Source organism: Nerophis ophidion, linkage group LG26 (genome assembly GCF_033978795.1).
Source record: "Nerophis ophidion isolate RoL-2023_Sa linkage group LG26, RoL_Noph_v1.0, whole genome shotgun sequence".
NCBI lineage: Eukaryota > Metazoa > Chordata > Actinopteri > Syngnathiformes > Syngnathidae > Nerophis > Nerophis ophidion.
Genome location: NC_084636.1, coordinates 3,869,958 through 3,885,089, shown reverse-complemented (window position 1 = coordinate 3,885,089; position 15,132 = coordinate 3,869,958). Strand labels below are relative to the sequence as shown.

Here is a 15,132-nt window from a genome sequence, read left to right as displayed (position 1 = left end):
CGGGCTACTTCCTGGTTCGTGTGGCGTGGAAATTGAATGTTTACCTTTTTAGTGGAGCGCCTCTGGATGCCCTTCTCCAGGTGGCGGATGTCCAGGTACTCGGGGTTCTGGGTGTTGAGGTCGGTCACGATGTCGGCCCACCTGTGCGACAACACTCAGGTGGGGTTGGGAAGACAGAACGGAGGGCAGACTCTTACTTTTTACAGTGGATGGCTGCGTGCTTCCTGCTGGGTTCTCCTATCAGGATCCAGTGTTCCATCTCGCTGATGGCCAGAGGACCTCTGGAACAGACCACACCCCACATAAGACCACACCCCACATAAGACCACACCCCACATAAGACCACACCCCACATAAGACCACACCCCACATAAGACCACACCTCGCATAAGACCACACCCCACATAAGACCACACCCCTCATCAGCATCAGCACCATGTGTGGTGCAAGAGCTCCATGCTGAGAACTCTCGCACGCACGCACGGACGGACGGACCGACAGACGCACGCACGCACGCACGCACGGACGGACGGACCGACAGACGCACGCACGCACGCACGCACGGACGGACGGACGGACATACGGAAAGACAGACGCACGCACACACACACGGACGGCCGCACGCACGCACGGATGGACGGACTGACGGACAGACGAAAAGACAGGCGCACACACACGGACGGCCGCACGCACGCACGGACGGACTGACGGACGGACGGACGCACACACAGACAGATGGACAGACAGACAGACGCACGCACGGCCGCACGCACTGACAGACGGACGGACGGACAGACGAAAGACAGACGGACGCACGGCCGCACGCACTGACAGACGGACGGACGGACAGACGAAAGACAGACGGACGCACGGCCGCACGCACTGACAGACGGACGGACGGAAAGACGGACGGACGCACACACACACGGACGGCCGCACGCACGCACGGATGGACGGACTGACGGACAGACGAAAAGACAGGCGCACACACACGGACGGCCGCACGCACGCACGGACGGACTGACGGACGGACGGACGCACACACAGACAGATGGACAGACAGACAGACGCACGCACGGCCGCACGCACTGACAGACGGACGGACGGACAGACGAAAGACAGACGGACGCACGGCCGCACGCACTGACAGACGGACGGACGGACAGACGGAAAGACGGACGGACGCACACACACACGGACGGCCGCACGCACGCACGGATGGACGGACTGACGGACAGACGAAAAGACAGACGCACGCACACACACACGGACGGCCGCACGCACGCACGGATGGACGGACTGACGGACAGACGAAAAGACAGACGCACGCACACACACACGGACGGCCGCACGCACGCACGGATGGACGGACTGACGGACAGACGAAAAGACAGGCGCACACACACACGGACGGCCGCACGCACGCACGGACTGACTGACGGACGGACGCACACACAGACAGATGGACAGACAGACAGACGCACGCACTGACAGACGGACGGATAGACAGACGAAAGACAGACGCACGCACACACGGACGGACGGCCGCACGCACGGACGCACCGACGGACGCACGCATGCACTCACAGACGGACAGACGGAAAGACAGACGCACGCACACACGGACGACCGAACACACGGACGGCTCCACACACGGACGGCCGCAGGCACGGACGGATGGACGCACACACAGACGGATGGACAGACAGACGCACACACGGACTGACGCACGCACGCACGCACGCACACACGGACGCACGCACGCACACACGGACAGACGCACGCACGCACACACGGACGGACGCACGCACGCACGCACACACGGACAGACGCACGCACGCACACACGGACGGACGCACGCACACACGGACGGACGCACACACGGACTGACGCACGCACGCACGCACACACGGACGCACGCACGCACACACGGACAGACGCACGCACGCACACACGGACGGACGCACACACGCATGCACGCACACACACACGCATGCACGCACGCACACACACACGGACGGACGCACACACGCATGCACGCACGCACGGAGGGAGGGAGGGACGCACGCACGGAGGGAGGGAGGGACGCACGCATGCACACTATACTTGCCAACCTTGAGACCTCTGAATTCCAGAGATGGGTGGGGGGTGAGGTTTGGTGGTAGCGGGGGTGTATATTGTAGCGTCCCAGAAGAGTTAGTGCTGCAAGGGGTTCTGGGTATTTGTTGTGTTGTGTCCTGAAATGTGTTTGTCATTCTTGTTTGATGTGGGTTCACAGTGTGGCGCGTATTTGCAACAGTGTTAAAGTTGTTTATACAGCTACCCTCAGTGTGACCTGTATGGCTGTTGACCAAGTATGCATTGCATTCACTTGTGTGTGTGTTTGTAGGAGCCGCATACAACATGTGACTGGGCCAGTACACTGTTTGTATGGAGGAAAAGCCTACGCGACGACAGGTTTTAGAGGACGCTAAAATCAGTGCCTTAAAGGCACGCCCCCAATACTATCTCCCTGGGGAAATCGGGAGGGTTATAAGTATATATATATCTATATATATATATATATATATATATATAGATATATATATATATATATATATACACACACATGTTTATATATATATATATATATATATATATATATATATATATATATATATATATATATATATATATATATATATATATATATATCTTGATTAGATTATCCAGAGAATAGTGCTCGATACCGTGGTAGATGATTGAGGGAACCCCTCATGAAACAGTTCTGTACATATGAAGTAGTCTTGTGATTTTTCCCACACATACATATACATATACATATACATATATATATACATATATATATATATATATATACAGTTTCCATATGAGTTGGGAAATTGTGTTAGATGTAAATATAAACAGAATACAATGATTTGCAAATCCTTTTCAAGCCATATTCAGTTGAATATGCTACAAAGACAACATATTTGATGTTCAAACTCATAAACTTTTTTTTTTGCAAATAATCATTAACTTTAGAATTTGATGCCAGCAACACGTGACAAAGAAGTTGGGAAAGGTGGCAATAAATACTGATAAAGTTGAGGAATGCTCATCAAACACTTATATGGAACATCTCACAGGTGTGCAGGCTAATTGGGAACAGGTGGGTGCCATGATTGGGTATAAAAGCAGCTTCCATGAAATGCTAAGTAATTCCCAAACAAGGATGGGGTGAGGGTCACCACTTTGTAAGCAAATAGTCGAACAGTTTTAGAACAACATTTCTCAACGAGCTATTACAAGGAATTTAGGGATTTTACCATCTACGGTCTGTAAAATCATCGAAAAGTTTAGAAAATCTGGAGAAATCACTGCACGTAAGCGATGATATTACGGACTTTTGATCCCTCAGGCGGTACTGCGCCAAAAACCGACATCGGCGTGTAAAGGATATCACCACATGGGCTCAGGAACACTTCATAAAACCACTGTCAGTAACTACAGTTGGTCGCTACATCTGTAAGTGCAAGTTAAAACTCTACTATGCAAAGCAAAACCCATTTATCAACAACACCCTGAAATGACGCCGGCTTGGCTGGGCCCGAGCTCACCTAAAATGGACTGATGCAAAGTGGAAAAGTGTTCTGTGGTCTGACGAGTCCACATTTCAAATTATATTTGGACGTGGTGTCCTCCGGAACAAACAGTAAAAAACCCATTCAGATTGTTATAGGCGCAAAGTACAAAGGCCAGCATCTGTGTTGGTATGGGGGTGTATTAGTGCCCAAGGCATGGGTAACTTACACATCTGTGAAGACACCATTATTAATGCTGAATGGTCCATACAGGTTTTGGAGCAGCATATGTTGTCATCCAAGCAACGTTATCATGGACGCCCCTGCTTATTTCAGCAAGACAAGTGTTACACCAGCGTGTCTACATAAAAAAGAGTGCAAGTACTTTCCTGGCCCGCCTGCAGTCCAGACCTGTCTCTCATGGAAAATGTGTGGCGCATTATGAAGCGTAAAATACGACAGCGGAGACCCCGGACTGTTGAAGGACTGAAGCTCTACATAAAACAAGAATGGGAAAGAATTCCACTTTCAAAGCTTCAACAATTAGTTTCCTCAGTTCCCAAACGTTTATTGAGTGTTGTTAAAAGAAAAGGTGATGTAACACAGTGGTGAACATGCCCTTTCCCAACTACTTTGGCACGTGTTGCAGCCATGAAATTCTAAGTTAATTATTATTTACAAAAAACAATTAAGTTTATGAGTTTGAACATCAAATATGTTGTCTTTGTAGCATATTCAACTGAATATGGGTTGAAAAGGATTTGCAAATCATTGTATTCTGTTTATATTTACATCTAACACAATATCCCAACTCATATGGAAACGGGGTTTGTACAAAGTTATCTGAGGCGTTTAGCAACATTTTCTACAAAAGTTAGCATGGTGGTGTTACCATGCTAACAGTTAGCATGTGTCAAGTACCAAGTTATCTGCCTCTTGAGACGTTTGGCTGCAAAATTGGCTTACAAAGTTAGCATGCTAGTGCTAGTCACTCTCCCTGAGGCTGAGCCAATCAGTGGCCTCCTTATTGAAGAGGGCGGGCTGATTGGTCCGGTGTGGCGGCCAATGATACTGCACTACTGATATTTGACTTCATTCAGACGCTTTTGTGCTTGAAAATGATGACGTTAGGGCGGAATGACCTAGAATTCTGTGTGTGTGTGTGTGTGTGTGTGTACCTGTAGGCCTTGGCTGCTTTGAGGGGCGTGGCCTCAAAGCCCACAGGGCAGCAGTAGTGGTTCTGGCAGTGGTAGATGTACGCCATGGAGTTGTCCTTCAGGCCTTGGGTCAGCTTCAGCAGCGCTCCCTCCGCTGAAAACATCAACACAAGTCCCGTGTCAAAATGGCGTTGGCGACCAGGAGGGCGGAGACAGACTGGCCTGTTTCTCCCGCCGTCTTGTGTTTGCCGTGCGGCTTGTACAGGACGTAGGAGCAGCCTCGCACGCGGAAGTTGTCGTTGATTTGCCGGAACCACCTTGAGGGGCAAGAACGGCGGGGTTAGCGTGTGTCGGCGTGCTTCTCGCCGCCGCCGGCCGTCCGAGTGGCGTACCGCATGAGCGTGGCGTTTCCTGTGAACGGCCCAAACTTGATGTCGTCAAACGGCGGCTGGTAGCCCAGAATGTGGAGCGCCTCCTCCTGAGAGATAGGTGGCAGACTGGCCAGCAAACACATGACCAGTCAAGATGGCAGATAGGGGTGTTATTATTGATTAGTCACACTGGCAGCCAGTGTGGTGTTATTATTGATTAGTCACACTGGCAGCCATTGTGGTGTTAATATTGATTAGTCACAATGGCAGCCGGTGTGGTGTTATTATTGATTAGTCACAATGGCAGCCAGTGTGGTGTTAATATTGATTAGTCACAATGGCAGCCGGTGTGGTGTTAATATTGATTAGTCACACTGGCAGCCGGTGTGGTGTTATTATTGATTAGTCACAATGGCAGCCAGTGTGGTGTTAATATTGATTAGTCACACTGGCAGCCGGTGTGGTGTTATTATTGATTGGTCACACTGGCAGCCAGTGTGGTGTTATTATTGATTAGTCACAATGGCAGCCGGTGTGGTGTTATTATTGATTAGTCACAATGGCAGCCGGTGTGGTGTTATTATTGATTAGTCACAATGGCAGCCGGTGTGGTGTTATTATTGATTGGTCACACTGGCAGCCGGTGTTATTATTGATTAGTCACAATGGCAGCCGGTGTGGTGTTATTATTGATTAGTCACACTGGCAGCCGGTGTGGTGTTATTATTGATTAGTTACACTGGCAGCCGGTGTTATTATTGATTGGTCACACTGGCAGCCGGTGTTATTATTGATTGGTCACACTGGCGGCCGGTGTTATTATTGATTGGTCACACTGGCAGCCGGTGTTATTATTGATTGGTCACACTGGCGGCCGGACTTATTATTGATTGGTCACACTGGCAGCAGGTGTTATTATTGATTAGTCACACTGGGAGCCGGTGTGGTGTTATTATTGATTAGTTACACTGGCAGCTGGTGTTATTATTGATTGGTCACACTGGCAGCAGGTGTTATTATTGATTGGTCACATTGGCAGCCGGTGTTATTATTGATTGGTCACACTGGCAGCAGGTGTTATTATTGATTGGTCACACTGGCAGCCGGTGTTATTATTGATTGGTCACACTGGCAGCCGGTGTTATTATTGATTGGTCACACTGGCGGCCGGACTTATTATTGATTGGTCACACTGGCCGCAGGTGTTATTATTGATTAGTCACACTGGCAGCCGGTGTTATTATTGATTAGTCACACTGGCAGCCAGTGTGGTGTTATTATTGATTGGTCACACTGGCAGCTGGTGTTATTATTGATTGGTCACACTGGCAGCAGGTGTTATTATTGATCGGTCACACTGGCAGCAGGTGTTATTATTGATCGGTCACACTGGCAGCAGGTGTTATTGATCGGTCACACTGGCAACAGGTGTTATTATTGATTGGTCACACTGGCAGCAGGTGTTATTATTGATTAGTCACACTGGCAGCCAGTGTGGTGTTATTATTGATTGGTCACACTGGCAGCTGGTGTTATTATTGATTGGTCACACTGGCAGCCGGTGTTATTATTGATTGGTCACACTGGCAGCAGGTGTTATTATTGATTGGTCACACTGGCAGCAGGTGTTATTATTGCTCGGTCACACTGGCAACAGGTGTTATTATTGATTGGTCACACTGGCAGCAGGTGTTATTATTGATTGGTCACACTGGCAGCCAGTGTTATTATTGATTGGTCACACTGGCAGCCAGTGTTATTATTGATCGGTCACACTGGTAGCCGGTGTTATTATTGATCGGTCACACTGGCAGCAGGTGTTATTATTGATCGGTCACACTGGCAGCAGGTGTTATTATTGATCGGTCACACTGGCAGCAGGTGTTATTATTGATCGGTCACACTGGCAGCAGGTGTTATTATTGATCGGTCACACTGGCAGCAGGTGTTATCATTGATCGGTCACACTGGCAGCAGGTGTTATTATTGATCGGTCACACTGGCAGCAGGTGTTATTATTGATTGGTCACACTGGCAGCCGGTGTTATTATTGATTGGTCACACTGGCAGCCGGTGTTATTATTGATTGGTCACACTGGCAGCAGGTGTTATTATTGATTGGTCACACTGGCAGCAGGTGTTATTATTGATTGGTCACACTGGCAGCAGGTGTTATTATTGATTGGTCACACTGGCAGCCGGTGTTATTATTGATTGGTCACACTGGCAGCAGGTGTTATTATTGATTGGTCACACTGGCAGCAGGTGTTATTATTGATTGGTCACACTGGCAGCAGGTGTTATTATTGATTGGTCACACTGGCAGCAGGTGTTATTATTGATTGGTCACACTGGCAGCCGGTGTTATTATTGATTGGTCACACTGGCAGCCGGTGTTATTATTGATTGGTCACACTGGCAGCCGGTGTTATTATTGATTGGTCACACTGGCAGCAGGTGTTATTATTGATTGGTCACACTGGCAGCAGGTGTTATTATTGATTGGTCACACTGGCAGCAGGTGTTATTATTGATTGGTCACACTGGCAGCCGGTGTTATTATTGATTGGTCACACTGGCAGCCGGTGTTATTATTGATTGGTCACACTGGCAGCCGGTGTTATTATTGATTGGTCACACTGGCAGCCGGTGTTATTATTGATTGGTCACACTGGCAGCAGGTGTTATTATTGATTGGTCACACTGGCAGCAGGTGTTATTATTGATTGGTCACACTGGCAGCAGGTGTTATTATTGATTGGTCACACTGGCAGCAGGTGTTATTATTGATTGGTCACACTGGCAGCCGGTGTTATTATTGATTGGTCACACTGGCAGCAGGTGTTATTATTGATTGGTCACACTGGCAGCAGGTGTTATTATTGATTGGTCACACTGGCAGCAGGTGTTATTATTGATTGGTCACACTGGCAGCAGGTGTTATTATTGATTGGTCACACTGGCAGCAGGTGTTATTATTGATTGGTCACACTGGCAGCAGGTGTTATTATTGATTGGTCACACTGGCAGCAGGTGTTATTATTGATTGGTCACACTGGCACTCACCTTCCTGCGCCCAGCGTGCTGTACAGGAAGTTCCAACACGACACCAGCGAGGAAATCCCACATGAAGTCTTGTACTGTGGCCGACTGATGCAGTACCTGTACACACAACCACCACACTTCTTTCACATACTTTTACTACTATAACACAATACTTTCATTACTGTTGCACGATAATTCTTATTATTGTCATACAATATTTTCATTACGGTCATACAATACTTTTACTATTGTCGCACAATACTTTCATTACTGTTGCACGATATTTTTAAAATTGTTGCACAATACTTTCACTACTGTCGTAGAACAATTGTATAATTGTTGCACAATACTTTCATTACTGTGGCACAATATTTTTAATATTGTCATACAATACTTTTATTACTGTTGCACAATAGTTTTAATATTGTCGCACAAAACTTTCATTACTGTGGCACAATACTTTTACTACTGCCCCACAATACTTTTAATATTGTTTCACAATACTTTTAATATTGTTGCACAATACTTTCACTACTGTTATAGAATACGCATACTACTGTCGTACAATCATTTTATTATTGTTGCACAATTATTTTACTACTGTCGCACATACTTTCATTACCATTGCAGAATACATTTAATATTGTCGCTCAATACTTTTTTATTATTGTTGCTCACTACTTTTTAATATTGTTGCACAATATTTTTAATATTGTTGCACAATACTTTCATTACTGTCGTAGAATAATTGTATAATTGTTGCACAATACTTTTACTATTGTCGCACAATACTTGTATTACTGTCGCACAATACTTTTAATATTTTCGCACAAAACTTTAGAATTGTTATACAATACTTTTACTACTGCCGTACAATAATTGTATTACTGTTGCACACTACTTTTACTACAACCGCACAATACTTTTATTATTGTTGCACAATACTTTAGAATTGTTATACAATACTTTTACTACTGGCGTACAATAATTGTATTACTGTTGCACAATACTTTTACTACTGTGGCACAATACTTTTAATATTGTTGCACAATACTTTCACTACTGTTATACAATACTCTTACTACTGTCGTGGAATAATTTAATTATTGTTGCACAATTATTTTACTACTGTCCCACAATACTTTTATTACCGTTGCAGAATACATTTAATATTGTCGTTCAATACTTTTTTTATTATTGTTGCTCACTACTTTTAATATTGTTGCACAATACTTTCATTACTGTCGTGGAATAATTTTATAAATGTTGGACAATACTTTTCAAATTTTCGCACAAAACTTTTATTACTGTCGCACAATACTTTTAATATTGTCGCACAATACTTTCATTACTGTTGGACACTACTTTTATTACTGTCGCACAATACTTTTAATATTGTCGCACAATACTTTCATTACTGTTGGACACTACTTTTATTACTGTCGCACAATACTTTTAATATTGTCGCACAATAATTTCATTACTGTTGCTCACTACTTTTAATATTGTTGCACAATACTTTCATTACTGTCGTGGAATAATTTCATAAATGTTGGACAATACTTTTAATATTTTCGCACAAAACTTTCATTACTGTTGCACACTACTTTTAATATTGTCGCACAATAATTTCATTACTGTTGCACACTACTTTTAATATTGTCGCACAATAATTTCATTACTGTTGCTCACTAACTTTTAATAATACCATCATCATGTGCACTCTTCTGTAGTCTCAGGATCAAAGGAGAAGAACTGTACCAGCGCCTGAGGTCCAGAACTTTTCTCTGCTTGACGTCCTCCAGAGAAGCATGAAGTGGGGCGTCTTGCAGGTTGCGAGTGGCTGCTCTCTCAGACTTCAGCTTCTTGCTGCCCCACTTCTTCACCTTCCCTGGAAGCACATCCCAGTTAGTCCTCATACAGAATAGTGGGAGAGTCCAGTCCATAGTGGATCTAACATAATAGTGAGAGTCCAGTCCATAGTGGATCTAACATAATAGTGAGAGTCCAGTCCATAGTGGATCTAACATAATAGTGAGAGTCCAGTCCATAGTGGATCTAACATAATAGTGAGAGTCCAGTCCATAGTGGATCTAACATAATAGTGAGAGTCCAGTCCATAGTGGATCTAACATAATAGTGAGAGTCCAGTCCATAGTGGATCTAACATAATTGTGAAAGTCCAGTCCATAGTGGATCGAACATAATAGTGAGAGTCCAGTCCTTAGTGGATCTAACATAATAGTGTGAGAGTCCAGTCCATAGTGGATCTAACATAATAGTGTGAAAGTCCAGTCCATAGTGGATCTAACATGATAGTAAGAGTCCAGTCCATAGTGGATCTAACATAATACTGTGAGAGTCCAGTCTATAGTGGATCTAACATAATACTGTGAGAGTCCAGTCCATAGTGGATCTAACATAATAGTGTGAGAGTCCAGTCCATAGTGGATCTAACATAATAGTGTGAGAGTCCAGTCCATAGTGGATCTAACATAATATTGTGAGAGTCCAGTCCATAGTGGATCTAACATAATAGTGTGAGAGTCCAGTCCATAGTGGATCTAACATGATAGTAAGAGTCCAGTCCATAGTGGATCTAACATAATACTGTGAGAGTCCAGTCCATAGTGGATCTAACATAATAGTGTGAGAGTCCAGTCCATAGTGGATCTAACATAATAGTGAGAGTCCAGTCCATAGTGGATCTAACATAATAGTGAGAGTCCAGTCCATAGTGGATCTAACATAATAGTGAGAGTCCAGTCCATAGTGGATCTAACATAATTGTGAAAGTCCAGTCCATAGTGGATCTAACATAATAGTGAGAGTCCAGTCCTTAGTGGATCTAACATAATAGTGTGAGAGTCCAGTCCATAGTGGATCTAACATGATAGTAAGAGTCCAGTCCATAGTGGATCTAACATAATACTGTGAGAGTCCAGTCCATAGTGGATCTAACATAATAGTGTGAGAGTCCAGTCCATAGTGGATCTAACATAATAGTGTGAGAGTCCAGTCCATAGTGGATCTAACATAATATTGTGAGAGTCCAGTCCATAGTGGATCTAACATAATAGTGTGAGAGTCCAGTCCATAGTGGATCTAACATGATAGTAAGAGTCCAGTCCATAGTGGATCTAACATAATACTGTGAGAGTCCAGTCCATAGTGGATCTAACATAATAGTGTGAGAGTCCAGTCCATAGTGGATCTAACATAATAGTGAGAGTCCAGTCCATAGTGGATCTAACATAATAGTGAGAGTCCAGTCCATAGTGGATCTAACATAATAGTGAGAGTCCAGTCCATAGTGGATCTAACATAATTGTGAAAGTCCAGTCCATAGTGGATCTAACATAATAGTGAGAGTCCAGTCCTTAGTGGATCTAACATAATAGTGTGAGAGTCCAGTCCATAGTGGATCTAACATAATAGTGTGAAAGTCCAGTCCATAGTGGATCTAACATGATAGTAAGAGTCCAGTCCATAGTGGATCTAACATAATAGTGAGAGTCCAGTCCATAGTGGATCTAACATAATAGTGAGAGTCCAGTCCATAGTGGATCTAACATAATAGTGAGAGTCCAGTCCATAGTGGATCTAACATAATTGTGAAAGTCCAGTCCATAGTGGATCTAACATAATAGTGAGAGTCCAGTCCTTAGTGGATCTAACATAATAGTGTGAGAGTCCAGTCCATAGTGGATCTAACATAATAGTGTGAAAGTCCAGTCCATAGTGGATCTAACATGATAGTAAGAGTCCAGTCCATAGTGGATCTAACATAATACTGTGAGAGTCCAGTCTATAGTGGATCTAACATAATACTGTGAGAGTCCAGTCCATAGTGGATCTAACATAATAGTGTGAGAGTCCAGTCCATAGTGGATCTAACATAATAGTGTGAGAGTCCAGTCCATAGTGGATCTAACATAATATTGTGAGAGTCCAGTCCATAGTGGATCTAACATAATAGTGTGAGAGTCCAGTCCATAGTGGATCTAACATGATAGTAAGAGTCCAGTCCATAGTGGATCTAACATAATACTGTGAGAGTCCAGTCCATAGTGGATCTAACATAATAGTGTGAGAGTCCAGTCCATAGTGGATCTAACATAATAGTGAGAGTCCAGTCCATAGTGGATCTAACATAATATTGTGAGAGTCCAGTCCATAGTGGATCTAACATAATAGTGTGAGAGTCCAGTCCATAGTGGATCTAACATAATAGTGTGAGAGTCCAGTCCATAGTGGATCTAACATAATAGTGTGAGAATCCAGTCCATAGTGGATCTAACATAATAGTGGGAGAGTCCAGTCCATAGTGGACCTAACATAATAGTGAGAGTCCAGTCCATAGTGGATCTAACATAATAGTGAGAGTCCAGTCCATAGTGGATCTAACATAATACTGTGAGAGTCCAGTCCATAGTGGATCTAACATAATAGTGAGAGTCCAGTCCATAGTGGATCTAACATAATAGTGAGAGTCCCGTCCATAGTGGATCTAACATGATAGTAAGAGTCCAGTCCATAGTGGATCTAACATAATAGTGTGAAAGTCCAGTCCATAGTGGATCTAACATGATAGTAAGAGTCCAGTCCATAGTGGATCTAACATAATACTGTGAGAGTCCAGTCCATAGTGGATCTAACATAATAGTGTGAGAGTCCAGTCCATAGTGGATCTAACATAATAGTGTGAGAGTCCATACCATTGTGGATCTAACATAATAGTGAGAGTCCAGTCCATAGTGGATCTAACATAATAGTGAGAGTCCAGTCCATAGTGGATCTAACATAATAGTGAGAGTCCAGTCCATAGTGGATCTAACATAATAGTGAGAGTCCAGTCCATAGTGGATCTAACATAATTGTGAGAGTCCAGTCCATAGTGGATCTAACATAATAGTGTGAGAGTCCAGTCCATAGTGGATCTAACATAATAGTGAGAGTCCAGTCCATAGTGGATCTAACATAATAGTGAGAGTCCAGTCCTTAGTGGATCTAACATAATAGTGTGAGAGTCCAGTCCATAGTGGATCTAACATAATAGTGAGAGTCCAGTCCATAGTGGATCTAACATAATAGTGAGAGTCCAGTCCATAGTGGATCTAACATAATAGTGAGAGTCCGGTCGATAGTGGATCTAACATAATAGTGAGAGTCCAGTCCATAGTGGATCTAACATAATAGTGAGAGTCCAGTCCATAGTGGATCTAACATAATAGTGTGAGAGTCCAGTCCATAGTGGATCTAACATAATAGTGTGAGAGTCCAGTCCATAGTGGATCTAACATAATACTGTGAGAGTCCAGTCCATAGTGGATCTAACATAATAGTGAGAGTCCAGTCCATAGTGGATCTAACATAATACTGTGAGAGTCCAGTCCATAGTGGATCTAACATAATGGATCTAACATAATAGTGTGAGAGTCCAGTCCATTGTGGATCTAACATAATACTGTGAGAGTCCAGTCCATTGTGGATCTTACATAATAGTGTGAGAGTCCAGTCCATAGTGGATCTAACATAATAGTGAGAGTCCAGTCCATAGTGGATCTAACATAATAGTGAGAGTCCCGTCCATAGTGGATCTAACATGATAGTAAGAGTCCAGTCCATAGTGGATCTAACATAATAGTGTGAAAGTCCAGTCCATAGTGGATTTAACATAATAGTGTGAAAGTCCAGTCCATAGTGGATCTAACATGATAGTAAGAGTCCAGTCCATAGTGGATCTAACATAATACTGTGAGAGTCCAGTCCATAGTGGATCTAACATAATAGTGTGAGAGTCCAGTCCATAGTGGATCTAACATAATAGTGAGAGTCCAGTCCATAGTGGATCTAACATAATAGTGAGAGTCCCGTCCATAGTGGATCTAACATGATAGTAAGAGTCCAGTCCATAGTGGATCTAACATAATAGTGTGAAAGTCCAGTCCATAGTGGATTTAACATAATAGTGTGAAAGTCCAGTCCATAGTGGATCTAACATGATAGTAAGAGTCCAGTCCATAGTGGATCTAACATAATACTGTGAGAGTCCAGTCCATAGTGGATCTAACATAATAGTGTGAGAGTCCAGTCCATAGTGGATCTAACATAATAGTGTGAGAGTCCAGTCCATAGTGGATCTAACATAATAGTGAGAGTCCAGTCCATAGTGGATCTAACATAATAGTGAGAGTCCAGTCCATAGTGGATCTAACATAATAGTGAGAGTCCAGTCCATAGTGGATCTAACATAATTGTGAGAGTCCAGTCCATAGTGGATCTAACATAATAGTGAGAGTCCAGTCCATAGTGGATCTACCATAATAGTGAGAGTCCAGTCCATAGTGGATCTAACATAATTGTGAGAGTCCAGTCCATAGTGGATCTAACATAATAGTGAGAGTCCAGTCCTTAGTGGATCTAACATAATAGTGTGAGAGTCCAGTCCATAGTGGATCTAACATAATAGTGAGAGTCCAGTCCATAGTGGATCTAACATAATAGTGAGAGTCCAGTCCATAGTGGATCTAACATAATAGTGAGAGTCCGGTCGATAGTGGATCTAACATAATAGTGAGAGTCCAGTCCATAGTGGATCTAACATAATAGTGAGAGTCCAGTCCATAGTGGATCTAACATAATAGTGAGAGTCCAGTCTATAGTGGATCTAACATAATAGTGAGAGTCCAGTCCATAGTGGATCTAACATAATAGTGAGAGTCCAGTCCATAGTGGATCTAACATAATTGTGAGAGTCCAGTCCATAGTGGATCTAACATAATAGTGTGAGAGTCCAGTCCATAGTGGATCTAACATAATAGTGAGAGTCCAGTCCTTAGTGGATCTAACATAATAGTGTGAGAGTCCAGTCCATAGTGGATCTAACATAATAGTGAGAGTCCAGTCCATAGTGGATCTAACATAATAGTGAGAGTCCCGTCCATAGTGGATTTAACATAATAGTGAGAGTCCAGTCCATAGTGGATCTAACAT

General features: G+C 43.8%; 1 protein-coding gene across 2 annotated transcripts in view; it reads right to left on the bottom strand.

The window, feature by feature from the left end:
- LOC133543848 (basic immunoglobulin-like variable motif-containing protein) overlaps positions 1–15,132 on the bottom strand; it is a 38,870-nt gene that overhangs the window by 6,793 nt on the left and 16,945 nt on the right. For both annotated transcript variants that reach the window (XR_009804533.1, XM_061888685.1), the window contains exons 3-9: positions 9,898–10,027; positions 8,158–8,253; positions 5,113–5,217; positions 4,943–5,037; positions 4,742–4,874; positions 198–281; positions 45–141 (exon numbers count right to left, since the gene is read on the bottom strand). Coding sequence is in view for 1 of the 2 variants with exons in the window: in XM_061888685.1 (XP_061744669.1) it covers positions 45–141; positions 198–281; positions 4,742–4,874; positions 4,943–5,037; positions 5,113–5,217; positions 8,158–8,253; positions 9,898–10,027 (740 nt within the window). In the remaining variant the exon portion in view is untranslated. The remainder of the gene's footprint in view (positions 1–44; positions 142–197; positions 282–4,741; positions 4,875–4,942; positions 5,038–5,112; positions 5,218–8,157; positions 8,254–9,897; positions 10,028–15,132) is intronic.